The sequence below is a fragment of the Cryptotermes secundus genome, unplaced genomic scaffold, assembly GCF_002891405.2.
Source record: "Cryptotermes secundus unplaced genomic scaffold, Csec_1.0 scaffold79, whole genome shotgun sequence".
In the NCBI taxonomy this organism is placed as follows: Eukaryota; Metazoa; Arthropoda; class Insecta; order Blattodea; family Kalotermitidae; genus Cryptotermes; species Cryptotermes secundus.
Genome location: NW_019741974.1, coordinates 3,187,753 through 3,215,648, shown reverse-complemented (window position 1 = coordinate 3,215,648; position 27,896 = coordinate 3,187,753). Strand labels below are relative to the sequence as shown.

The window sequence follows — 27,896 nt, the reverse complement described above, 5'->3', positions numbered from 1 at the left end:
TATAATGGACCTCTAAATTTTACACTTTTATCACTCGTAAATTTCAGTACTGAGTAACTATCTCCGAAATTGGATAGACTACAATAAAGATGATTAATTTTCCTGATGATTTCAACGGAACGTTCTCTTAGATGGGTTTGGATTTCATTGTTTCTTTGTCGTGTTCGATAGATGAACGCTGCAATTTGCTGTTGTCTGTATCCAGGCGACTCTTCTAAATATGACGCCTAGCCAATTACGTAATCTGAAGAAAGTCCTCGCGAGGTTATATAATCCGGAGTTCCAGTAAAGGAGTGTCAGTTTCCAGCCCAATCTCGTTCAAGGTGCATGGAGTCTTCTACGTTTACGTCAAACAGCAGACACTCGTGCGATGCTAGCAGCACGGGTCCACAAGGAAGGGCAACACATCTTCCTTCAGTGATATCGGTTACTTCGTTGATCACAGAAAATAAGAGCTATCAGCACACGTAAAGTAAGTATAGTTGCCAAGCTACGTACAGCTTTCCCCTTCCGCGTAGTTTTTCAATTTTTGATATCGGCTGTCCATTATTCTTGAAAATCGTTAAGAAACGACGCTGGAGATCAAAGTAACTTGCTGTCAATATCAGGACAGACATAGAGGCCGAGTCAGCTAGCACAACGGAGAATTGTAGTATAATTTATTATGAGATCCTAATGTTCATTGTCAATCTACCTACCTTCCTACCTACCTACCCAACCACCCATCCACCCTCTATCTATCTATCTATCTATCTATCTATCTATCTATCTGTATATCTATCTATCTATCTATGGCTCTATAGCCCTTGTGCGACTTTTCAGTTTCTTCATCTATACCAGGTATGTCCAACTTCAAACAAGTTGTGATCAACTTTTTAGTGTCAAAACTGCCAGTGATCTACCACCCCCTCCTCTCGTCGTACCTCGCTTTAAGCAAAAATATTGGTAAAAATAACACGACACATGATGTTTGTTTTAAAAGCAGAATACGTACATTGAAAGTACAGACTTACATTGTTCGTTAGTGAGACGTCTTGGCCTGCATTTCATCCACCAGCTTTTGGAAGTCAGGTGAGTATTGGGTGACGGCCAGTTTCAGGCAATCCTGGAGATGTTAATCTGTCATGTTGGAACGTTGTTTACTCTTTGTCATTTTTAGGTAAGAAAACGCAGAATCACACAAATAATTTGAAACGAAACAGGAGTGTACGATTTCACTGCATCTTAAGTTGGGAAATTTGTGTCTAGGCACTAACTTCCAAAACGAGTCTTGAGAAAAAATGTAATTTTTAAGGGTTAATATCTTATTTTCAAGAGATGCTTTGCCCAATGGGTAATTTCCTTATAGGCCTATGAGACTGACCAAAAATCGTCCCGCGATTGACGTGTTGGACATGCCTGATCTATACAGTTGGTAGGACCCCTTGGACGGGGATCGGTCCGTCACAAGGCCGTTACCTATACACAGAATAACACAAACACAAAATAAAAGGACACAGACATCCATGCTTGAAGTGGAATTCGAAACCACTTCCCAGTGTTTGAGCGAGCGAAGACATTTCATACCTTAGATCGCACGGCAACTGTGATCGGCAGCGTTTAGTGTATTTGAAATAAATACTGCTTAAGGCTTTTAGTAACGAAGAAGCTCTAGGAAAACAAAAAGTTACAACTTTGCTATAATGCAGAACATTTCGTGCAATCGCGATGTTTGGTGAACTGCTGTAGCTCAAAATGTCCATTCAGCATGGTGACATGCCATGAGGACATATCTACAGGAGACATCTATCTTTCTCTAACTTAACTCCGCAGAAGTGAGTTTAAATTATAAAATCGTAGAAAAATTGCATAGGTTAGAACGAATTATAGCAGTCGTTGTCTCCTGAACTGTTCGCGTTAGGAAAAAGGTCTCAGATTTATGAAAATTGTTCAGGATAAATAACAGAGGAACCCCATTTTCTGAATCTACGGATCCCAACCTTTAGGAAACTTTTGCTGCATCATACTAGCGGCCAGCGCCTTAGGCATTTGTTACTTTCTCATATAGGCGATAAGCAAAAGAACTTATAATGCGTGCAACCATCAGATGCTTCAATCCACATGATGATGATACTTCGAAGGAATTTGGGCTTCATTTAGATAAGAGTATTCTCTGCAGTTTCGTTAAATTCTTCCAGCTGAATTGGCTGCAGGAAATGACTAAGTTGCTATGGCCCCTTCATTCCAATTTTTATGCATTTCTTTCTGATTATCTCGTATCTCATGCTTAGGAGCTTAGGCCAGCAGCCATCGAAGCTGACTGCGTTTAGTAAAGCCAATAAATGTCTTACTCTGCGAAGAAGAGTCATTCTTGAGGAACCAATAAAAACAAAGGGTTCTGTCTTCTAAGATATAACGCCGTGCAGTCTGCTGAAGGTCAACGGAATTTTCGGGGGAATATATCGAGTACATCATCAGGGTTGAAGAATAAGCCAAGTAAGAAACCAGCATGAAGCAGACTACTTACAGAACAAATAGCGTTATAACATTATATTCCAGAAAACAAGACTGTATAACCACCGCTGTGAAAAACTAAAATTCTAAACAATAACCGCCACTAGTTCCTAAGCATAATAATCGTAAACTTGTCAGAGTTCACCGTAGTTTATGGAACAAGATCGTTCATTATCATGTTCATAAAAGCCCCCAAAATTCCGATAGTCTGTGTAACATTTCGTATGATGCTAGTTATTTTACTCTGGACTGTTTGCCCCATGTCCAGGTGTCTGCTACTGCCTATTTACTGCTCGTACATTGCAGCTACTGCCTTCCACATCTGGAGGTTCCCTCCTCCGTACGTACCTGAGGACACGCCACGCCCTGCTGACAAGAGACCGACCCACTTAACATGGAAGTAAAAAAACATGTCGATATATCAATTGATTTATATCATTCACTGTTTCGTTGTTATCCAGCAGAAACTTAGAAGAACTGAAGACCATGTCGATGGAAGAGATAATCCTGCATCCAGTTCCAATGCACAACGATGCAGTGTCAATTACAAACGAAGGTACGCGTGTCCTTTCAGTCATTTCTGACATGTAAATCTGCTATCATATTAACAGTACTGTAACACCAATAATTTGCAACTAATCACCCCATGGAGCAGAGTTATTTTTAGAAGTTAATAGTCACTAACAAAGCTTGGGCGTTTATTCTTCTCCTCCTCCTCCTCCTCGTCCTCTCCTTACTTCTCCTCCTCTCCCTATTCCTCTACCTTTCTTCTCCACCTCCTCCTCCTCCTTCATCTTCTTCTCCTCCTCCTCCTCTCTTTACTTCTCCTCCTCTCCATATTCCTCCTCCTTCCTTCTTATCATCCTCTCCCTGTTCATCCTCCTTCCTTCTCCACCTCCTCCTTCTTCATCTTCTTCTCCTCTCCATATTTCTCCTCCTTCCTCCTCCTCCTCATCTCCCTATTCCTCCTCCTTTCTTCTCCACCTCCTCTCCTTACTTCTCCTCCTCTCCCTATTACTCCTCCTTCCTTCTCCACCACCTCCTCCTCTCATTACTTCTCCTCCTCTCCCTATTCCTCCTCATTCTTCATCTTCTTCTTCTCCTCCTCCTCCTCCTCTCTTTATTTCTCCTCCTCTCCATATCCCTCCTCCTTCCTTCTCCTCTTCCTCTGCTTATTTCTCCACCTCTCCCTATTCCTCCTCCTTCCTTCTCCTCCTCCTTCTTCTTCTTCCTTGGTACGATAAGATAGGCCTCTACATTTTGTAATTCGACGATTTGTAGGAGTACGTTGCCACTTCACCTACTGTCATGAAATACGTCTGTATCTTACTTTCTGTATCGTTTCTAAAGTGAATATCTCCGGCAACTTGTTCCGATTCCTGATTTCAGCCGTTACACATCATATTCAGTTATGTTTCTATAGTATCACATAATTTATATTGTTTAAAAACTGTTAAATTTAACGTTAGCTTCTCCTGTTGAAAACTGGCAGGACACGTTCCTTTCTTTAATTTTCTCCGACATGAAATATCTTAACATCTTCTACATGAGAAATCTCGTACATAGCATAGAAGGTGTTTAAGGGTGTATTAAAAGCGTGGTGCACTTTAGACTTAAGAAAGATTAAACTCGCAGATCGTAATACCATCATCAACACAATATCACTACTCCAAAGAGACGAGCTCACTTCCATTACTGTAACTAGACTAAACCCTACTTCGAATTATAACGACTGTTTTTCGGTTAGGCAGGAGAAGCCGACGGGTGACCAAACTGGAGATGCAGATTAACATTTCCTTGCGGCCGCCAAAACTCTCGATCCAAGCGGAGCTGGAAGTCACTGGGAACTTTGGTGTATAATGTTTAATAAAAATTGTGTTTTTATGTATAAAAATACGAGCCGGGATAGCTCAGTCAGTATAGCGACTGGCTACGGGCCGGACGACCCAGGCGAGGAGATCGAGTCCAGGTAGGGTCAAGAATTTTCTCCTCTTCATGTCGTTCAGACCGACTCTGGGACCCACCAAACCTCCTTTCCAATGGGTACCGGGGGCTTCTTTCCCTGGGGGTAAAGCGGCTGGGGCGTGAAGCTGACCACTCACCTCCAACCAGTGTCGAATTCAAGAAAATGTGGATCTACACGCCCACTTCCCCATATTTCTTCACATCATAGTGCTTAATTAATTAAGCAGAAGGTTAATTTTACATTTTATGTAGGTAAAAAGTTCGTTAGTTAGTGTTTGTGCTCTTCTGGAAGGGTTTAAAAGGTATGAGCTTTCGCGAGGAATTTTGCTGCGGCCGTAGGAAGTTCAGGGCATGTACACATGTAGCCCACTTTCCTGCTCTTCTTACAAGTTTGACACTTGAATGGTAACGCAAATTAAATTAATAACTGATCTGTTGCAATGTTCATGGTCTCGATGTTCAAGAAGACGAAAAATGAAATCTTTACATAGATTTTCCAGCACATCCTGGATATTAGTTTGTGAATATTTACCTGAATTTATACACATACGTGTAATCCGTTAACTCTTAAATAATATTTACTGTTTCTATCCCGAATTTAGTCCGTTGCCAATAATGTAAATATTCGGTTTCATCATATAATATTCATATTTGAAGTTTTTTTATTGTCAGTGGGGTGGGACTAAGTCCCTTGTACTGCTGCCATTTCTGGCCTATTGCACCAGCCCCAGATGATAGGTGAGGGTGATTGCGGAGCAATTGGTGGAATGAAAATTGGCAGGGGAAACCGAATTACTCGGAGAAAACCTACCCCAGCGTCACTTTATCCACCACAAATCCCACTTGACCAGACTCGGGATCAAACCCAGGCCGCCGCGGTGGGAAGCCAGCGAACCAACCGCTTGAGCTATGGCGCGGTCATATTTGAAGTTACAATGATTTAGCAGTTTCAACGTAAAAGAATAATACGCCCAGTTACCATGCTGGTGTATTCAATCTTGCTATAGATCACATTTTATTAACCATGACATGGTAGAACCTCAGAAGGTGGGCTCAAAATATGAAGGATTGCTGTGAATACGTTTACGTTGAATAAACAATCATGGTCGGCCGTTAAGGGAAGGTCTTTCGGCTTGTTGGTTGGGTGTGCAGCTAACAACCTCGCCTTACAAAAGCTGACGTGTCACACAATTTCATAAATGATTTGAGACTTCGGCAGTTCTTTTGTTTGACACGACCTAAGCAATAGACCAAGCACTTCGGAAACCTAAGCATACACGTACTCGTACATGAGAAGACAATATTTTAATTGCTCTTAAAGGAATAGTGGGTGTAATTGTGGACTGGATGCAGTCGTCTCAGAAAGGCTTCTCTGAATAAGGCAATAATCTTTTGGATTCGAAAACATACAGGAACTTCTTGTCCACAAGTTGAGCAAGTGTCAATTTTTCTAGGAAGATCCTACAATATGCAGATAGTTATAATTCTAACGGAAGTTGTAAAATATAAAAATACGTTGTACGTCGGGCTCATTGCGGTACAGTATTTCAAGGCGCTACTGATTTTTACCAACTTACAGGTTCCAGACAGGTGACAGAGGATGCATCTTTCGTAGACTATATTGCATGTGATTTACATGGGTTTCAAATCGGATTCTATGAAATTTATTAAGAAAATCCATCAAGGGAATAGAAATAAGCGCCCAATACTCGTATAAGCACGATTATTCCAGACTAGTATGAAGTTCATATGACATTTCACGTTAGATTTTTAATGAAATCTAGGAAATAGATAGAATTATGGTGATGGGTATTATATCAGACACTGTTCGTTAAGGTAAAAAGTAAAGTCGACCCTCTGCATAACTAATTAAGCACTAAGCCATGAAGGCGTATGGGGGAGTGGATGTATAGATCCACGCTTTCTTGACCTCGGCGCTAGTTGGAGGTGAGTGATCAGCTACACGCCTCAGCCGCTCTTCTCCGGGAAATGGCCCCCGGTACCCATTAAATAGGAGGCTGGGTGGGCCCCATAACCGATCTGGACGCCATGGAGAAGAGAAAATTATTTACCTCAGCGGGACTCCAACTCCGACACCTCGGTCGTCCAGCCTGTAACCAGTCGCTATACCGACTGAGCTATCCCGGCTCTTCAGACATTTCCCATTGGCCTTAATACATCCGCTAAAGGTGTACACGATATTTCCAGCCCTGGCCCTTCTCGTGTTTGCATGAGGCTAGTTGTCCTTACACTGACAGATGTTGGTAAAATAACAATCACTTGCAGGCAGGAAAAGGCTCAACTCCCAAAACGTCGTCACTTACTTCGACGCTTTCAAAATCGAATCTATATAGCGTCGGATGGTAGGGTGATCCGTGAATGATGATCGTGGTTTAATCCGGATACAACTCATTTTCCTGGGAGTGCTGAAGAAAACCACACAAAAATCAGGATAATCGGCTTCCCGGCCGATATTAGAACCGACTAGCTCCAGAATACAGATTTAGAGCTTTGCCTCTTGGCTAATCTGATCAGTCTCAAAAAGTCGCATATGTCAAATATATATACATGGACATCAGACAGGTTAATACTGGTGTAAAGAATTTGGAATTCTTAAGAAACTTTCAGGCCGATCACAGTACCGCGCGGCCTAAGGCATGAACTGTCTTCGTCCGCTCGAAAACTGGAATCGTGGGTTCGAATTTCACCGAAGGCATGGATGTCTGTGTACGTTTATTCTGTGCTTGTGTTATTCTGTGTGTAGGCAGAGGCCTTGCGACGGGCTGATCCCCCATCCAAGGAGTCCTACCGACTACGTATAGATTAAGACATTCAAAAAGCTGCCAAGGTCCAAAGGACTATACGAGTAGAGCCGTAGAGAGAAAGAAAGAAACCCTCAGACAATTGAAAACTATTTTTTTTATTGCTAGTGGGGTGGGACTAAGTCCCTTGTACTGCGGCCACTTCTGGCCTATTGTACCAGCCCCAGATGATAGGTGAGGGTGATTGTGGAGCAATTGGTGGAATTAAGATTGGCAGGGGAAACCGAAGTACTCGGAGAAAACCTGTTGTCCACCACAAATCCCACTTGACCAGACCCGGGATCGAACCCGGGCCTCCGCGGTGGAAAGCCAGCGACTAACCGCTTGAGCTATGGCGCGGCCTAATTGAAAACTAAGTTGTGCCTCTCCTCGTGGTTATTCCAGCANCCCCCCCCCCCCCCCATGGTGGGTTGTTTTGCTCTCTGTCAGTGGCAAGACTACTCAGCGTCGAAAGGAAGCATGACGTAATAAATTGGAACGGATTTGGAAGGAAACAGTCATGGCCTAGTCGAGATACTATCCTGGAATTTGTATGGAGTGACTGCGGAAAACAAAAAAACAACTCGGTCAAGATAGCGAGTGTCCCAATCGATAGTCGAACCGAGCATTTCCCGAATGGGCCGTCGAGAGCGCTGCCGCTACACCAGCCCGTCAGGACCGTCAGGACGGTCAGGACCTCACAACCGCCGGTAACTGTAATACAGTACCATAGCAATCGGTCCGAGTGAACAAGAAGATACCTGGGAAGTCTGAGTGCCACAAACTGAATGAGGTGCACATTTCCCACTCATGCTACACTCATGTTACAGTCATATTCTACACTTCCAGGTTTCTCGAAAGCTGAGACAAGTGCAGACGAGAGAGTGGACGAAGGAAATGTGCAGAGCGTTGCAGCTTCTGAAAAGAGGTTCGTACCTTCCGAACTGTGGCACCGAGAGGGTCTTACTGTATAAGATTCGCACTCAATCTGCATTTTAGTAGAGTGGCGGAGCCTCGTAGGAAGGTAAAGGCAAAGTTGTCTGTTGTCCGACAATCACGCCGCGAAAGCGAATAAGGTACGTAGAAGTCTGTGCATTCTAGACTTCTTCACTGTACTTCGTTAACTATTTCTATGAAGTGAAATTGAGCAAATATCGGGAAGGTGTCGATAAAACACCGGCTTCCTCTTGGCTACCAGCCGGGGAAATTCCGGATATCTCTCTTTCTTAAAGTAGAACAGATGATAATAAATTAGTAAAATAATAAAGCTTGCATAGTGACATATCTTGGGATTTATGACCATTATGACCCGGGAGGGGGCCAGAATTTTAATTTCTCAATGTCGTCCAGACCGGCTCTGGGGCCCACCCAGGCTTCTATCCAATGGGTACTGTGGGATTTTCCCCGGTGGTAAAGCGGCTGGGGAGTGAAGCTGACCACTCACCTCAAACAAGTGCAGAGGTCAAGAAAATTTGGGCCTATACTTCCACTCCCCTGTACATCTTCATGGTGTAGTGCTTAATTAGTTAAGCATAGGGACAATTTTACTCTTTTTACCTATGACCATTATGACAGTGATGGTTGCGATAAATTTGGTTCAGAACTTCTCAGCACTTTCGTCACTATCCAATGGTTCACTGCTAAACAGGTTCTGTGCTGTGAAACTGACATCATCATCATCAGAAAAGAACCGTTTCTATTGTCTTACTTCCATGCTCATTTTTGTTCTGATCTGTTCTATTTTTTGATCTTGAAGAACAGCCAGCATCACGCACATATTACCCTTCCACCGGTAAATATCTCAAGGCACCGCTTGAGAAAGTTATGGCCCTATCAGTCGCCTTACTCACTCAGTTTTTAAATTTCAGGAGCCGCTGTTGCTACCTATACTGGCCGCAAGTGTCCCGAATTCTTGCCGTGGCCGTACTGGGACTTATGTTGTGGGGCGGTGCTGTCTCCAAGCTGGGGTCCATGGCGAGCCCCCAGGGACAACTGTTTCAGATTGGAGCGCTAGCCATTACAGCGTACCTGGCTGGCTGGTTAATTTCTTTCCTCCAGTTGCCCTCCCTCCTGGGCATGATGTTGGCGGGAATCGCACTCAGGAACGTGGGTTTCGTAGTCCTGACAGGCGGGTACCTTCACGTCGCTGCTACCCTCAGGTATTAGTGTTATGAACGTCGCATCAAGTAGCATCTGTGCAGTTGCGGTTGTTTACAATGGAATTTCAAATTGTTCAATAACACTCATTAGTATTTTAAGCGGTTAGTCTGGCAGAAAATGTTCCTAAAGTTACATTTGTGGTTTTTAGGCAGATGGCTCTGGTGGTGATTCTCCTCAGGGCGGGCCTGGAGCTCGATCCTTCTGCACTCAAGCGCCTGGGGACGATGGTACTGAGATTAGCGATTGGCCCGGCCGTGGTCGAGGCTGTGGCTGTGGCCGTCTTTGCATATTTTCTGCTTGATTTACCTTGGATCTGGGGCTTCCTATTAGGGTGAGCATTGACCCCATTTTGTGACCATAACACAATTTAAAACAATGCTACTTATTTAACTGCGTTAGTATCATCGTAGGTTTGATTTCGATTCGAGGTCTGTCTACCATGATTGAAATGTTTCGTAGACTTACTTCCCCCAAGAAAATGATGGTCTAGTATCTTAAGATAGACACAATCGCTTTTTTGCACATAGTTAAAAATCCGGTTTTCACAAGCATTCTCCCATTTGGCTCCATATGGAAACTGCCGTCAAATAAACAAAGAATAAAACTTCGTTATGAAATAATTTACCTCTGAAAAAACTGAAGGTGTTCTTCCCAAAATGTTGATTATAGTGAAGACAGTCTCAATACTGAAAAGCGTCCTTAAATAACACAAGGAAAATACAATAACAAGATAAAGCTATCCTTGTAACAGGCTGTGGAGACCAGTAAGGTTGTGAGACATCGAGGTTCCTACATTTTCTAGACAATTGCTTCACATACAGCGTTGAGATTGTCAGCCTTAAACGTCATTTGCCCCTAGGAAGATTCCTAGTACTTATTTTTGTTAAAGTTTGAGTCGATCCCAGGGCCATAGTGCGGCTGGAAGGATTAAGTGATTTGAAAATTCCAATGACCTCATTGGGAATATTAATTGCAAAATTAAGTACTATATTATCAAACTGCCAATTTCGGAGTTTGCACGCAGCTGGAATTTTATTTGACATTACACTTAACTTTTGCAAATTGTGTATTTATCAAGATTGTGGAACGCCTCTTCATTGTGTTCCCAGAGTCCATCACTGTCTGTAGGCTTCTTCAGGTATACTTTATTGTTCACTGTACCCCACAGGATGAAGCCCATCAGTAACAAACTCGAAGATGGCGTTGGCCTCTCAATGGAACCCGTCTCTCCTGCGATCTTACAGGGGATAGCCTGGTTCAAACAGGAACGAAAATTATTTGCAAGTTGTGTACTGTAGCCGACCGCCGACTTACAGTTGCCACGACTGTCACTCGAGCTTGAGTTCTTTCTCTCAGGGATACGGGTGCTTTGGAGAAGGGAGTGGAACACACTTCGGGGTAAATAAATCCGGGATCTCCAGAACACGCCGTGGATGGCAGTTTTAATTTAAAATTTCATTAATGATAAATCTGTACATTATTCTCCAAGCTAGCCGCTCCGTCCGCCGACTAGCTACCACTGCTCTTAAACACTTCTCTCCTCTCTATCTACATTCCAACTACTATCCTCCTCCGCTCCCTATAGCCGACCCCCCATCTTTTCAAGTCCCCCAGTTGGTATCAGAACAACAAGAAAATAACAAGAGAAATCCAAGGGTCGAGCCCGACATCTGGCCTACATTCGTATCTTTCAAGATGCCCATAAACCTCTGTCGGTCTTCAAGGAATCCAAGACCCCTCCCGGCCGGTCTCGCACACGGTCAGTTCATGGGTTTATGATATACTGGGAGTAACCAGGCGGCGTTAGGGACAATAGCGGCACCCTTAGCCTAAGGAGGACAATAGCGGCATTACAACCAGAAGGTCCGGGGATGGTACCTCGCCGATGGAGCGTCTCTCACGGTATTAAACAATGCATAAATAGTTCATAATCTTAATTATATAATTTTGACGAGGGGCGTGCGTTTACAGTACATTCTCCATCTTGCATGAGTTGAAATTCTTAGAAGCGGTGGATGTGGAACTGTATGTCAAGTGCCGCATACTATTGTATGCTGTACCCCAGCATTCGCAGAGAGTGACTGAGGAAGGCTTTGTAAAAGACTGATCAGTGTCACTGTGATTTGCTGGCAGGGCGGTCCTGGCGGCGGTGTCCCCAGAGGTTGTTATCCCCCTGCTCTGCAATCTGCAAACCAAAGGAAGCTATGGCAAGGCTAAGGGAATCCCAACTATAGTCATTGCGGCTGCGAGTTTCGATGACATTGTTGCCATCTCTGCTTTTGGAGTGTTGCTCAACATTGCTACATCGACAGGTAACGCCCACACTTCATAAACAACTCTTTTTACACTCATATTAGATTGGATACTGCCCATTATCTGACATGCGTTTGATACAGGGCCAATGCGGCATTTCGAGATTTGATTCTACTCCCATCTTCAGGCCATTATACTGAAAGAATTGTATTCAGGACCTTTTGGATACTATGCTGCTTTGGTTGTCTGCTGTTTAGACTTTTGTAACACATATGTATTCAAGGATTTTGGTATTTGCAATGTATTATTCTTGCAGAAATGTATGGGTCAAACGCAATATTTATTCAAACTACACAGTCTACTGCACTTAGGGTGCACCGCGCTTTTGGTGATTAATGTAAAACGTTTTGGACGTTTTATATTAAAGTTTTACATAATAATTTATTCTATATACAATGTCTGACTATCTAACCATCTCCACATAAGAGTACCTCTCAAGAAGCTAACAGTCACTTGGCCAGTCAAGAAATTCTCTATGTTTAATGGATCCTGAAGGTTTATTACCATTTTCACAGGAGTCCAGCATATAACTCTATCCTGAGCCAGCTAAATCCAATCTACACTGTTAAGCTCTATATCTTCAATATCTATTTCAAAGTTATACTTGTATCCATGTAAAAATCTCTCTACTTCATTCATTAGTGCTTAAGCATCCTTCCTTCTTGACGCTGATCATTCTGGGCCCTTATTTATTTGGATGATTATAGATGACCATGAAATTTATTTTAATTAATTCTCGGTAATTTTAATTTCAAAAGTCTTATGTTTCGATATTCCTGGAAATGTATTGTGATCTTTAATATTGTATTTCATTGTCTGGGACGTGCAATACGGTGTTTATGTTGAAATTTCTAGATTCTGGCAGAACCAGGGAGTCCGGAGTTCTGACATTTACGAGCAGTCATAAATTTAGCTCGGGTACAGGGAATCCGACGCGCCTAAAAGGAAGGTCAGTGAGAAGGACAGGTCAGAACTTGTTACAGTTGCCTGTGAATGAGGGCCAGTATTGTAACCGCACAATGCAAAGGATTACAATGTTTTGTTCACGTGTGTCTGTACTTGTCGCTACATCAAAGCAGAGGCAATACCTCACATCCCACTCCAACCAACGGGACCTGAACCCTTTCGCAGTTCCGGGATGGTAAAGTTTATGACGGGTCACAATCCCCGGACTAAACCCAAACCAGCCCGACACTCTCCCTACTTTTAGAAATAGCCATATGTACTAATAAGAGAAATATGTCCAAAAGACATTGAAAAGAACTTTAGTCACGTAGAGAGGTGGCCCTCTAACCGGTCATAACTCTCCAAATGTTAAAACCTGCTTTTAGAAAGGAGCGGCGGATTGTTTCATTAGTAGAGGAAAGGGGCCAATTTGCAACACCTGATTTGTCACGGACCTACCCTTAGGAGACCGTTAGCTTGAACCCTCTCAATCCACCCCGGGTCCGAAAGACGGTGAAAGCGTGTGAACCCCAACTCTCGCCGCGAAACAGCTGACCGTTGGAGGAATGAGAAATCTATCGAACCCCTCCCCCTTCTAAATTCAGCAACCCGGAGATTGGGAAGATGGCAATGAGGCGTTCCTCAAATTTTGGCAGGACCTCTGCATCTTCAAAAACCGAGAGTGAGTTCTTTTTGGAGAGTCTCGTAAGAACAGTTAAACTCGCCGGACGCGGAGCTAGCCCTATCCATCGTTTGTTAAGGAAATAAGTGTTCGAACTACGGGTGGAATTATAGTAGAGTAACGCACTGAATTGTATCTCAGAGGCGCTCAGATTAAAAAAAAAAATCAATAAAGTTAAGTGGTGCCAAGTGTTTGTGTGTCCCGTGTGTTCTTTCCTCCTCGTCGGAGTAGGACCCTAAACGACCTGAGCCAGAGTCTCACGCCAACCACTACTAGCCCGATCATCATCAGCTCCCACCCCGTCCACCTTTTCCCTTCACTTCGCAGCTGTACCCACAGTTGCTGGCGCCCATAGACCATCCAGTCCAAGTCCCGAACCGGATACCCTTTTCATAGTGAAGAGAAGTGGTGGAGTTGGAGAAGCGGTGGAGCCAGGTGAAACAGACCTAGCTGCAAGCTCCACGACCAACGACGGCAGTGGTGAGAACCACAAGAGAAAGGAAGGAAGGTAAAGAGTAGCGACCAACCGGTGTGGCTAGAGGCTACATAGAGGGGGACGGTAAAAGTATCATTGAGTTGCCTCGTTCAAGCTTCCTAACGGAAGATGGAATGACATGTATACTCGTATGTCCACACCATGGAGAATTCGAATTCTTTCGAATTCTCGGCGTGGGGTGTGCAAGCCATTCCACAAAAAGGAGGCTTTCACCATATTCCAAAGTGAACGGACGTGACCCTTGCACGCTCCGAGACCTAGCTTGCAGATCGTGTAACGCTATAACTTAAAGCATAAGGATACATAAAATTAACAGTGGTTTGGAGAACAAAAGGTGAATAAACGTCAATTGGATCAACTCCCAGAATACCGCTTTCTTCGGCATCGCTACCCTGAGACTCATGCAAACCGACCCAGCTAGTTTCCCGTACCTATACCGACCTTCCTTAGTTTGATCTGTGAGGATAACGTGCAGTGGCCATCATACACTCTCCTAAGGTGGAAACAGGTGTAGCAGGGATAGCACCATTCCGACTGAGCTGATATAAACAAAAGCGGGTTGGAAAAGAGCGGTGTTATTCTGAATCAAAAATCGTTTTAAATTTCTGCTTAGAACTTAATGGCATATGCATGAGTTGTTATTATACATTTTTAAACAATGAGATGTTTGTGACAGAGTTAATATTGCACATCATGTAATGTCTTGTTGCTACGCAGCACAGCAACAATAGAGACAATATGAGCAAGAGGTTATGAAATGTCAATATGACTGTGAGATACATAAGATTATTTAAACTCTTGCTGCAATGATGAGACACTGTACAGCCAAACCAAATAAACATAAAATAAACACTTATTGCAGGAGACCTGAAAACAACAATCATCCGCTGTCCTGTGGGGCTGGCCATTGGTAGTCTCTGTGGACTTGCAATAGGACTGTTCCTTCGATATGTGCCATATCAAGACGATGTAAGTTTGTAAGCCTACATTCCTATCTCCAAGAACATGAACTGCTACACTTGCATTGTATGAGTTGGTGGATTAAAATGGTTTTGTGAAACTTATATTACTGAATGACGTGTCCAAATGTTACTATGTAGCAAAACAGATGAAAATAAAATACAATACAACACAATACAATACAATACTCTTTACTTAGAGAATCAAACAATATCTGTGGACTTTGTTTAGAATTTAAATACGGAATTGTTGAGTTATATGGCATACATCATCTTCTGGCCTATGTTAATGACATTAATTTACTGGGTGAAAACACAAACACCATAAAGAAACACAGAAGTTATATAACACACAAGTAAAGAGAAATATTAATTGAACAGTGTCATTTCACCTTTCAGATATTTGTTACTTTATTGTAGTAGCTATCTGTTTGAGATTTGCAGCATAAAATTCTGTGAATAACTTCTAGTTACCGATTTCTTTTTCATTGTTTCCAGCAATTATTTGGTCCTCGTAGCTTTGTACAAATGTTGCAAGATATCACATAACTTATACACATACTGTTCAAGAGATAATTTCCAACAACTTACATACAAAGTCAATAATATATGTGCTGAGCTATTGACAGGGTCATTAAAGAAAATCACATACATGTTGTTACATGAGTGTTTTATGTCTTGTCAGACTCGAGTGACTATGTTGAGGACTCTTCTTCTGGCTGCAGGAGGAATGTTTCTCATGTTTGGCAGTGCAACAATTGGCTATGAAGGGGCAGGGCCTCTGGCATGCATAATAACTTCCTTTGTGGCAAGCAATGGCTGGAGATTAACTGGCAAGGTAAGTTTAAGATGTGAATAATGTATATATTCTTTTTTCATGATTTTCTTCCATGGAGAAGACAAGCCAATTCACACAGCATACATTTCTTGACTACACAGATTAAAAAATTCTGTACATCTTAACCTATTCAAGTCTCCAGGTGTTAAAGAGCACACGGGACTGCCTGTTTCCAACAGTACAACATATATGTAAGATCTTCCTTTGTAATAATATGAGAACTGTTATACCTGATTAAGTAAAGTACTGGGGTGCAAACTAGATGGCCAAATCTGCTTCTAGGAACAGATGCTGGGATGTTTTATCATCATCAACCTGTTCAGAACAGCTCTTCAGCTCACCAACTTCCCTTCTAAAATGATAATGGTGGCTCTTATCTCTTGGATAAATATGAAAAGATGTTGAAGTTAAACACTTTCCTACCCCTACTCCTCATGGTCAGGTTAAGAATGATGGCCCCTATATACTTTCTTCATATTGTAATGCTATCCTTATTTGGAACTACTGTCCCACCATGCACAGCCACTTACGATCTTGATGTCTTCCGGGACATAATGCTGTGTAGTTATTGGTAGTGGACCAATGTTGCAGAGGAACATGTCACCTCCATCTTCAGGATTGAAGAATAAGCCAAGCGAAAACCAATATGAACCAAGGATTGTAACATGTACTTTCTACTCACCATTTCACCCTAATGCCATTGTTAAGACACGACACTGAATTCACGCACTGCATCAAGTCTGCTGCACACTGACAAACTCATGACTCACAGCACTCAGTAGCTTCAACTAAGACTGTTCTCCGTTGAGGCTTTGTAGTTACTATGAGTACTGTGTCGTTAATTAGCTAGAGCATTTATCAATATACTATCACAGGTCTTCAGATATTCTGCAAATTTTGTGATGATTTTCAAGAAATTCCACATGAAGGACATGTGTTCTTCTGAACTCTCTATACCTCTCTATACCTTGTGGGACCAATAGTCCCTTACTTAAAAAAATTGTGTTACCACATGCCAGTGCTGCAGTGAGTCTCGAGACTCAAGATATTGCAGCATTTAGACCCACTGCTAGGCAACAACTATGAAACAAGCAACTATACAGCAGCCACTGCTAAGTAACAGCTCCAATAACAAGCATGTTTCCATGGCAAGAGAACACAGTAATAATGGAAGAAACATTTTGTATGCGGTCCATGCTGAAGCGTTATAACTAGACAAACCATGATGAAGACCATGGATCCCGTGTGGAGGAGGGGTCGAATACCTCCACTATAGCCCTGCGAGCTGTAGGAGGAGACGAAAAGGGAAGTCTTGATTCTGAGCCAGTGAAATATGATCACAATTCTCATGGGACTCAGACCCAAGAATAACTGCACTGGCAAAGGCAAGCAGCAATTACAAACGGCAGACCCATCCTCTCAGCAGAGAGAGTGGCCCACATCAACAAACCCGCAAATATCTGACAGTCAGGAATAAGGACAAAGGAGATATAGATTTGAAGACTTGAAAAATATGCAAAAAGTGAAGGCAGGAACAGTGGCAATATCATACCTCGATCACATTATGCTTCCTAATTTTGACATTTCACAAAAGACTATTACACTCAGTCCCAACATCCAAAGTAATCCCATTTGCAAATTACATCACAACAAATGAAAAGGTAATAGTGTTATCCTGGGGATTTCAATGAAGGAGCATTGCAAAATGCATGCATAATTTCTGGAAGATTCTTATCCCAACACGTATCAACCTCATCGGTATTCTCACTTCGTTGATGATGCATATCTCCCAGATGACAAACTTCAAAAGAGCTCGCATAGGAAGAGAAATAGAGAAAAGGATTTGTCACAGCTGAGTGTGTGCATAGAGGTGGGTGATATTTTAATGCTAGAGTTGAGAGAAGATTATGAAGTTGGAAGATAAACGTCATGCTGTGGTATGTAATGAGATGTTTTAAATGAAGATGATGAAGGTGATTGACGAACGCAATGCTGACCTCCAGAATATGATGGAATCACTGAAGACAGTGGTTAGAAAGAAAGAACAACACAGTACTGAATCACAGAATGGGATGTGTTCCTTACAAATGATGATGCTAAAAGCAGAAGAAATACTACATGCTCACTGCTACAGCGAGATGCATTCAATGAAGAAGATGGTGTAGGCAGAAAAAATATTCTGTGCTTACTCCCAGAGTCAGATAGATTCAATGAAGAAAGCATTGGAGAGACTGTCTTTGATACCTGCAGAACAGATGTTAGGAGTTCCAGCATGTGTCTCTCCTGGTCAAGATTGGGACACCCAGAAAATACTACACTGTAGCAACCAAGGTCACAGGCGAGAGAGGGAATGAAGTTCCAATGAGCAACGTCTGAATGTGTTTGGCGATACCAGCAAATCTCAAGGCAATGGGAGCCAATGTAGGGTCTCAGAGGAACAAGAGTCACAAGTGTGGTAAGGGCTATGTGGTGATACAGAACCACAAGCTAAACCTTAGCAAGACACAGGCCAAGATCAACACCAGGAGGAAGATATAAATGTAAAGCAGCGGCCATAAGGAGGCCAGTGACAGAAAAAAGTGTGCTACGACTGCCTGCCTGGCGGGAAGGGTGACAAAGTGTGACTGTATCGACCAACCCAGACTAAAAGAAAGTCACCCAAACTACAACCGCTGTGGAAGGGGGCATATAAGGTAGCTGGCTGGACCAATGACATAATGTACAGGATTAAGAGACCCCCTAGAACGAAGATGATGGTAGTATATCTGGACTGACTAGCACCTTGCCAGGGAGCCGCTCGAGACAAGCAGTCCCAAGGAGAGTGAAGCTGGAGAACAGCAGAACAAAATCTGTTATAAGAAAAATGATGGCTGGAATGCATCAAAATCGGAAGATGGGTCGGGCTCAACTTGTTGCAGTGCCATCCATGAGGGCTGTCATAAAAGTCAGAGGTGGGCCCCATTATAGCAGAAAAAATAGCATTATGCCTGTAGACTGTTCAGGACGAATATCTTTGAGCAGGAAGCAACGTGGTATGCAATGAAGATGTGACTGTGGACACCAATGTGTAATAGTGCACTGTAATTTTAGTCACACACACACTGTATCAAAGTTATATTTTAGCGTCCTGTTGCACTGATTCATGTCCATGATGTGTATTTATGCTAGCCGTCTTACAGTGCACAAAATTTCACCTTTCTCTTCACTTTTACACTACATGTTTCGGCACTAATGTGCCATCTTCAGGGGTGTCTCTGTCCATGTCAAACTACTGCACTGCATGCCATGACGTCTTCATTCTAAAATGACTAAAATGCGTATTCATCATGTATAACAACAAATTCTAAATACTAAAACCTTTCAGGATTCGTCATCCATACGTCGTATCTCAAATATGCGAGTCACGCCAATCCTCCTCTATGGGAGCACTCTTCCTACATTCATGTGTATATTGTGCTCTGTGTTGTGTCCTTCTCTTGTGACTGTGTGCGTTGGATAGGAGGTTGGGTGGACCCCAGAGCCAGTCTGAACGACATGGAGAAGTGAAAATTCTTGCCCCCACTGGGACTCCAACTCCAACCCCTTTATCATTCAGCCCATAGCCAGTTGCTATACCGACTACGCTATCCCAGCTCTTTATAATTTGTAATCGTCACTAAATATTATTTGGATAATAAAATGAGGGAAGATGATGGATGGGGCATGTAGCATGCATCATAGAGATGCAAAATGCACACACAGTTTTGGAGGAAAATCTAATGGAATGAGACCACTAGGAAATTCTAGGCACTGAGGAGTAGACAATATCAAAATGGATCTTAAAGGAGGGCATATATCATGGGATATAATCAAGAACAAACACAAAGCCACAGTTTTCTGTGTATGAAGAACCATTTTGACTATGTAAATTTATACTGTAAATGTCCATCTATCCATATATGTGTATGGCATGTTCTGCAAGAAGCAGACTTTCTGCACTGGAACTTGTTGGAACATGTCAACCAGTGCCCAAGTATATTTGAACTAATATGGTTATCAAATATTCACCAAACTGAAAAAATGTTCAACTTAAGAAAAGTACTAGACCACAAAGTTTCATATAAATGACCTTTAAAAGTTGTCAAAAATAAGTGTTACTTTCTGTAATTTGTAGCAAGCTGCAGAAAGGAATTTTGAACTCCTCTACACCATAATCCAGCCAATTCAGTTTGGATTAATTGGGATAGAAATCAATTTATTTGTCCTAGAAGGAAGAATGGTGGGACTTGGAGTTGTTTCTCTGCTAGCATCTCTTGCTGTAAGTATCAGCATTCCTCATTCAACTCTTTGTTTACTAATTCAATGTGTATTGAATTAGAGTAGAATTCTGACACTACATTCTCAAAAATAATGTACTGAGTAAAAATGAGATTTAACAGTATAATAGCATAGCATTAGGTTTCCTTATATGATAAAACCCTACATGCATATGCAAATAGAGCAGCATGTGCAGAAGATCCTACTCCCAGCCTGTATGGTTTCACTGTACAGATCTGAGACTAAAGATGACTCTTTTCTGGGATGTAATGCCATGTACTCTGGCAGGACATCACCAAAGTTTTAAGAAGTCTGCTACATCCACCTTCAATGTAGAAAAGAATCACATTCTGGTAACATACTACAAAACTACATGACAGTACATCCCAACAACAGTAACTTTCATAGTTCCCAATATGAGAACCTCAAACTTCACATCTCTTTTGAGCTTTCCATTGGTCAGATACATAAACCATCATGGCCCTAATATTTATTCCTCTTCATTTCAATTCATCACAGCATAAATATGCATTATGTTTTGTTATTATGTTTATTTATCCTGATGCTCTGTGCTACAAGCTGGAAGGCTGTGGGTTTGATTCCTGATGAGGTCATTTAATTTGTCAATTTACCTAAGCCTTCCAGCCGCACCATGGCCCTGGCGTTGACTCAGCCTCTAGCAGAAATGAGTACCAGGAAGATTCCTCGGGGCTAAAGAGTGGCTGGCCCATAAGGCTGACAACCTTACTGCCATCCATGATCTGACTGTCTAGAAGATGTGGGAGCCTTGACCTCTCACACCCCTATGGGCCTTAACGGCCTGTTACAGTGACAAATTTACTTTTTATTTACATATGCAAAGTATCTTAAAACTTTACCTTTGCAAAAATGTCTATATCTGACAACAGCATGTGACATCTCTTGGCAATTTACCTGAAATATACAGGTAAAACACACTTGGAGGCAATATTTCCTTACATTTGAAATTCTAAAGGAGTATTATTTCCTCAAGTACTCTGCAATGCTTTGACTGGCAATGTAGGAATTAACGCTGACACATCTAGAGTTAAGACTATTTCAGCCAACATACTGGTAAAGTAAATACAAGCTGAGTGATGTTATATGGTTGCTGAATATTGGGCAGTAGGACTGCAGTATTTTGTGCATACATGTACTTGTTTTCCACACTTGCATGTTGAAATGGCATACAGTCATAAGGTGCTGAACTGTAGGTATAGAATTTTGGATGACCCGTTATCACATATAATTTTCTTTGTCTACTATATCAATGTCAGTAGATAAGCCCTGTTAATATCCACTGGGGAATAATTAATAATTTCTTTTCTATCTTCATCACCCACCCTTTTCTTACTTCCTTTCATCCCTTCCTTACCTCTCCTCCTTCATCCCCAACTGAGATCTCTGTTATATCATTCAATTACATCTTTAGGCTTCAGAAAACACAGTTTTGAACACAAAGCTCAACCCATGATAGTGCACGAAATCTACGTTTTCATGGAAACAGCATATACAGTTAATTATAAACAGTATTCAATTACACGAGGAGTGTTCCATATATAATGTCTATTTTTTTAATGAAAACTACAAGAGATACAGAAAGCATAATAACACAGTTAAATAGAGTAAGATTTCAGCTACTTACAGAAATTTTTCCATATAATCACCACCATTCGTTATGCACTTTTGCTAGCGATGAACAAGAGCCTGTATGCTGTGCCTGTAAAAGTCTGCCCCAGCAGAGACTAGCCACTTTCTTACAGCTGCAATGACAGCATCGTTGTCTGGAAAATGTTGCCCACGTAGTCCGTCTTTCATAGGCCCAAAGAGATGAAAGTCTGAAGGTGCTAAATCGGGGCTATAAGGTGGATGTGGTAGGACAGTCCAGCCAAACTTTGCAATGTGCGCGGTGGTCGCCAAACTGGTATGGGGTCTAGTGTTATCCTGTTGCAAGCGAAAGGTTGTCTGCTTCTCTGGCCTGACTCGGGAAATGCGGGCTTTCAGCTTAGTTAGTGTCATCTTGTAGCATTCAGAGTTGACAGTCTCACCCGGCTCCAGGAAATCTAACAATCACACCCCACCTATCCCAAAAGACCGTGCACATCACTTTCCCTGCCGATGGCTGTGTCTTGAACTTCTTTTTTCTTGAGGAATCTGGATGTTGCCACTCCATGAACTGTCTTTTGGATTCTGGCTCATAGTGGTGACACCACGTCTCATCTCTGGTGATGATGCTTTCCAGAAACTTGTCACCTCCAGCCTCAAACTGGTGCAACAGGTCCTGACAGACTTCCATTCGATGAGTTTTGTGGTCCTGTGTAAGCATCCGTGGGACCCACCCAGAACAAGCTTTGCGATAATCCAGCTTCCCCAACATTGTTTCCAATGCATTACAGCCGATATTAAGCCATGCACACAGTTCCCTGGTCGTTATCTGCCGATCTGTATGAATGATCTGATTGAGGCACTGTTCATTGTGAGGAGTGGCAGCTGAGCAGGGACGCCCAGGGCGTGGCTTGTCATACACTTCACTTTTGCCACTGTTGAAATGCACTACCCACCGCCTCACTGTGCTGACATCCACTGTATCGTTTCCGTACACCTTTAGCAAGCATCGATGGATGTCAATGGGTGCAATTTGTTTGGCAGTGAGAAATTCAATAACACATCTCCGTTTCGTACACACTTCTATGACAGACACCATTTTGGTAGACTGCTCTGCTGTCACTATCTGTCGCAAGACAACCAAACTAATGGTACATTGGCGGGAAGGTTCAACCTTTACTACACCACCACCAACATCCAGCTCAGATATTACATATTAACACAAAAAAATAGGAGGCATTATATACGGAATGCCCTTCATACATATAAATGATGGTCCATGATGGGAGAAAATTTCCAAGCTCATTAAAAATTTAGTTATAATCACAAGTTATATGGGGGTTCTGTTTCAACTACTGCAAGGGGCTAGTCTACTAGACTGCTCTTGACTCATTGTGTCACAACTTGGTAACACTCTGCTATTAAGCTTATTTATGTTGTGTAAGTGATGTACATATCCTACATTTCTTCCTGGCATATAAGTTTAATTTTACTATTAATGAGGTTTACATAGAAACATTTTCAAATTGCAACCTGTCCTTTTCCTTATCTTTGGCCTCACACTTTAAGCAAAAATATAAACATTTGGCTTATTCTTGACATTAAAACAGAAATCAGGCATATTCCATAGTATTTCGACTACACAAACTTATGCCTTAGAACATAAAACACAGCACTCTTGTCTCGTCAAGTTCTATAAATTTTGTCCAGAATATTTTCCAGTCTATCAAATATTACAATACTTCTCAGTGTTAGATCTCTTGTAGGTATTGCAAAATACAGACATTTCAATTTTTGGACACCTTTCTAAGCATCTCCTACCTCTGGGTTATTTTCTTCATTTTTATTTCTTTTGCAATCCTATCAGATTTCAGTCCATAAATGTGTTCTTCCCATTGTATATGGCATTTTTCCAAATTTCATTTCTGTTGCATAAAACCTGTTGTTTAGATTTCTAATTCTGACATTGTCTTATTTCTATTTATGGTCAAAGGGAGTATCCTGTTATCTGTCTCCTGAAATATGTTTCAGACAATACTAAAATCCATGATAATTCATTTACAGTAGTTTGTAAGTATGAAGCAAAAGAGTAAAAATGGTTTCCTTCAAATTTAAATGCAGCTGAACACAAGTTTTGATCATACTGAAAATGACTGTCCCTTATTTTTCTCTTTAAGGTGAGAATTGCAGCTTCTATTGTGGTGGCTGCCGGAGGAAACCTCAATTGGAAGGAGAAATTCTTTGTTTCCTTTGCTTGGTTCCCAAAGGCAACAGTTCAAGTAAGTTTCTTCAAATGTTATATTTTAGCATCCTGGTACACTGATTCATGTCCATGGTTTATGCTAACCGTCACTTACGTACAGTGTATACACTTTTCCACCTTATTCTTCACTTCCATACTACATGTTTCAGCACTAATATGCCATCCTCAGGTGTCTTTATGCACGTTAAACTACTGTACTGCATGCCACAATGTCTTCATTCTAAAATGACTAAAATCTGTATTCGTCATATTAGTAATTTTAGAATGAAGACATCATGGCATGCAGTACAATAGTTTAACACCTGAGGATGGCACATTAGTGCTGAAACATGTAGTGTGGAAGTGAAGAATAAGGTGGAAAAGTGTATACACTGTAAGACGGTTAGCATAAACCATGGACAAGTTTCTTCAAGTCATAAATACAGTATATATGCTGTGAGATTACTTGCAGACTAAGGTGATATACGGCTTTTCTGGTAGGTAAAACCACTGCATCACTTTCCAGCTGTACTGATGACTCAGCAATTGTTTCATGGATTTCAAGTACCTCACAGCAATATTATTCGGAACCTTGTAAATAGAGTAAGATCAATTTGCATGTTAACAGACAGAAAAACAAAATGGAAGTGTCAACTGTTAATGGAAGAAGAGGTGGTCAAAATGAGAGATCAGTATAAACATTCATCTCAAAATTCTCTTCAGCACCCTCCACAAAAACAGGAGTATCAAAATGGATCACAGGGCCCACTACAAAGTTAATAATACTATAACCTTAAAAAAAACATACGTGCACTCCTTGTAGCCATGTGATCCAGTAGTCAGAGTTCATTTTTGTAATTCATATCTTTCAGTTCAAAATGGCGAACTTGAACCCGAGTTGACATATTTTCCAGACAAAGCCTGGTTTTATTTGAATGGACATGTGAAAACAAAAAATAAAAACACCAGAATGTAGAAACTCCACATTTTATAAACGAAATTCCACTCATGATCAAAAAAGTTGGTGTTTGGTATGCTCAAAGTACAAGGAAAATAAGCAGCCATATGTTTCATGCAGAAGCAATTCCAGTGGGCATGTTAGACAGACAATGCAGCTACTTCTCAGACAACTGACAGGTGATGATAAGACTTAGCTTATGGCCATCTCATCTAGCAACATTAATGTGGATGATTTTTGCTGGCAGTACATTCAAAAGTTACGTCTATCAAACCAATCCATGCATAGAACTCTGTTAAAACACACAGACTGAAGTTCAGTATATGCCCAGGGAACAAGTACATTGTGAGACAGAAATCTGTTTAGAAGACATGGAGAATGTGCCCAAGCAGATGGGAACGTTTTCAGCAGGTCTTCTAATGTATGTACATAAACTTTGTTGCACTTCCACAGTGACTCTAGTTGACTGAGCTGGAAATACAGCAATCAATGCAGTGTTCACGCACAACAGAAAGCCCATGCTTCATCTCAACCCACAAATAATCTCCCTGCAAAAACAGTGCCAGAAATGGAAGCAGAGTCTTCTTGAGAAGATGGCAGTTGTGCAGAGTCAACAAATTCCCTGCCTTTCATGGAACTCAAAAGTCAAAAAAGACCACTGGACATTATCCTGGGCTAGCTGAATCCAGTTCACCTGTTCATACCCTACTACTTTCAGATCAATTTTAATATTATTCTCCAGTCAATGTCCTGGTCTTCCAAGTCTCCCTTCAGATTTCCCAAATAAAATTTTCTATGCATTCTCAACTTCAACGTGCTCAAGAGTAGAGCAAGACAGAACTGATGGTTAGGCCAGGGTTTCCAAAGTGCAAGTATAAGGACATAGTATTACTGTTGCTGCTGTGTATCAGATGTGGAATGACTCTCAAATCTAGACTTTAGACATGTATGTGTGTATTCCACAGAAGGAAGCACCTATGGAGATATAAACTGCTCATATGAAAGCTAACATGTCTTCTATGTTGGGAAGAACTGAAGTTCTGTGATGGGTTATGAAACTGTAAAATTTTGCTTTTGTGATTTCTTCCACATCATTACAGTTCACTGTTCACTACCATCCAACCATTCGGCACTACAGTCTGATTCATTATCTGACATGAGTGAGGCAAGATGTACGTTTAGCAAGAATGACACACCACTGCAACAAGATGTACAGAATATGAATGGTACAACCAGACACATCAGCGGTCACTGGACACAGCATCAAGAACACCACAGTATTGGTTACAATGGCAGGCTACATGGACCACTTTGTAAAGGGGTCTACAGCGATCTGACTGCAACAGAAATGTGTGGTCCAATCTGTCAAGCTTGGCTCCAAAATCAACCAAGTATTTAACAATAATTAGTAACCCTGCCACTCATCTTATGAAGGAAATGGCAGTCTCTGAAACACCGGTTACCAACTCCATTTTTGCATGGCTTATTGCCCAAGAAGGCTTTGTGGCATAGAGCCGCTATGAAAGCTTCAATCATTAAGGGTTTGTCAACTGGCTAGGTTTCAGTAACTTGACAATGGTGTATAACCTGCTGAAATTATGTACCATACAATGGGACCTGGTAGGATGATTATGAACAAATAATTACAATGATGTGGGAAGTATGATTTGTGGCCTATTTAATCTGTACAGGCTGGATTTATATTTCCCACTAATAAAGTGCTGGTGGCCAACTTAAAACTTGGAAGTAATAAAATTTACATTAAAAATGCAATGCTAGGCCTGCTGTGGTATGCATAAACCAACATATTGTCGCGTGTTGCCTATGCAGTGCGACAAATAACTTCACATGGGTCTCGGATTTAGCGAATATTTATTGAACACTCACTTCTACACACTCAAGTACAATTAGTATCCCCTTATAATGTCACCAGTATCACAATCTTCAACTGCATTCTGTGGCGGCTATCTTCCAACTCTCTCTTCGAAGGCTGGAACTTCACTGTCTTCCAACGATTGATGGAATTCAACTCTCTTCAACGGCGACTATCTCAAGACTGTCTCTTGTTGAAGCTTGCCTTTTATAACCGCAGCTGTTGCTATGCAGCGAACCTTCCATCTCTGGGGAAACATGTCTATTGATTCTGCAATTCCTACACAACGGCCCACTGTTATTGCATTAGCACGGAAGTATCTATTCCAAACACGTTACAATACGCACTGGCACAGTTATGCTACACACACATGATAAAACTTTAAAGATACTATCCTGGCATTCACAGTGGGAGGAAGCACAGGGTAACTACAAAACACAGCACGCAGGTTAGCATTTCACCAGACAAAATTCAAACAAGCAACCAAGTGAATGAAGTTCAGCTCATTTTGTAGCAGTGATGGTATCAATATCCATTCCCAGTTTTACAAAGGAAATCCTCATTGGTTTCTATGTTGAACCTACTCTCACAATTTGGCCAAATTCACCATTCAGAAGGACAATGTACAACACACACAGTGACAAATAAATTATATGTAGATGTATGATATAGGCATGAAATTTATTTATACTAATAACTACATCATCATTCTTTTGTCTTCCAGGCAGCCATCGGGCCAGTAGCCCTAGACGAAGTCAGGAAGATGCATTTAGAAGAGTATGAGGCTTATGCTACCACTGTTTTGATCATTGCCGTTTTATCAATCCTCATTACAGCTCCTGTGGGAGCAATTCTGATCACAGTCCTGGGCACCAGGTTATTGGAAAAAGAGGAGCAATAACTTGTCACAGACTAACCATCACCATGCCAGCACCAGATGAATTTACTCATCAGCAGGAATTATGTCATGTTTAAATCCTGATCAGGATTTCAAAACTCCAAATACATTAAATTACAATTCATATTAGTCAGATCAACAGCAATAAAATAAAATAATATAAAAAAACGAGAATTAGAAATATTTGCTTTATATATTATGATGCACTTAAATCAGATTATTAATATGATAACTATTAAAGGTGCATTTGAATGCAGTACAAATCCAAAATATTAGATCTTGTTATTCTAGAGATTCAAATAATCATGTGTCAAGTCACGTCCTCAATGAAAATAGAAACATTCATAATTCTGC

The 27,896-nt window shown here is 41.5% G+C and overlaps 1 protein-coding gene across 3 annotated transcripts; it reads left to right on the top strand.

Annotated features, from left to right (window-relative positions):
• Nucleotides 1-287: 287 nt before the first annotated feature.
• Nucleotides 288-27,896, top strand: LOC111872834 (sodium/hydrogen exchanger 9B2). Of its 3 annotated transcripts, none has more exons than XM_023867040.2 (11): nucleotides 288-472; nucleotides 2,958-3,049; nucleotides 8,109-8,187; nucleotides 9,128-9,418; nucleotides 9,568-9,750; nucleotides 11,553-11,731; nucleotides 14,718-14,824; nucleotides 15,500-15,652; nucleotides 19,806-19,949; nucleotides 23,749-23,850; nucleotides 27,369-27,896. In XM_023867040.2, exons 2-11 carry the CDS (start codon nucleotides 2,980-2,982, stop codon nucleotides 27,543-27,545), a joined length of 1,485 nt encoding a protein of 494 aa, XP_023722808.1. In that variant the 5' UTR covers nucleotides 288-472; nucleotides 2,958-2,979; the 3' UTR covers nucleotides 27,546-27,896. The 3 variants fall into 3 exon arrangements, with proteins under 3 accessions (XP_023722808.1, XP_023722807.1, XP_023722809.1); XM_023867039.2 differs by having other exon boundaries at nucleotides 2,955-3,049; XM_023867041.2 differs by lacking the exon at nucleotides 2,958-3,049.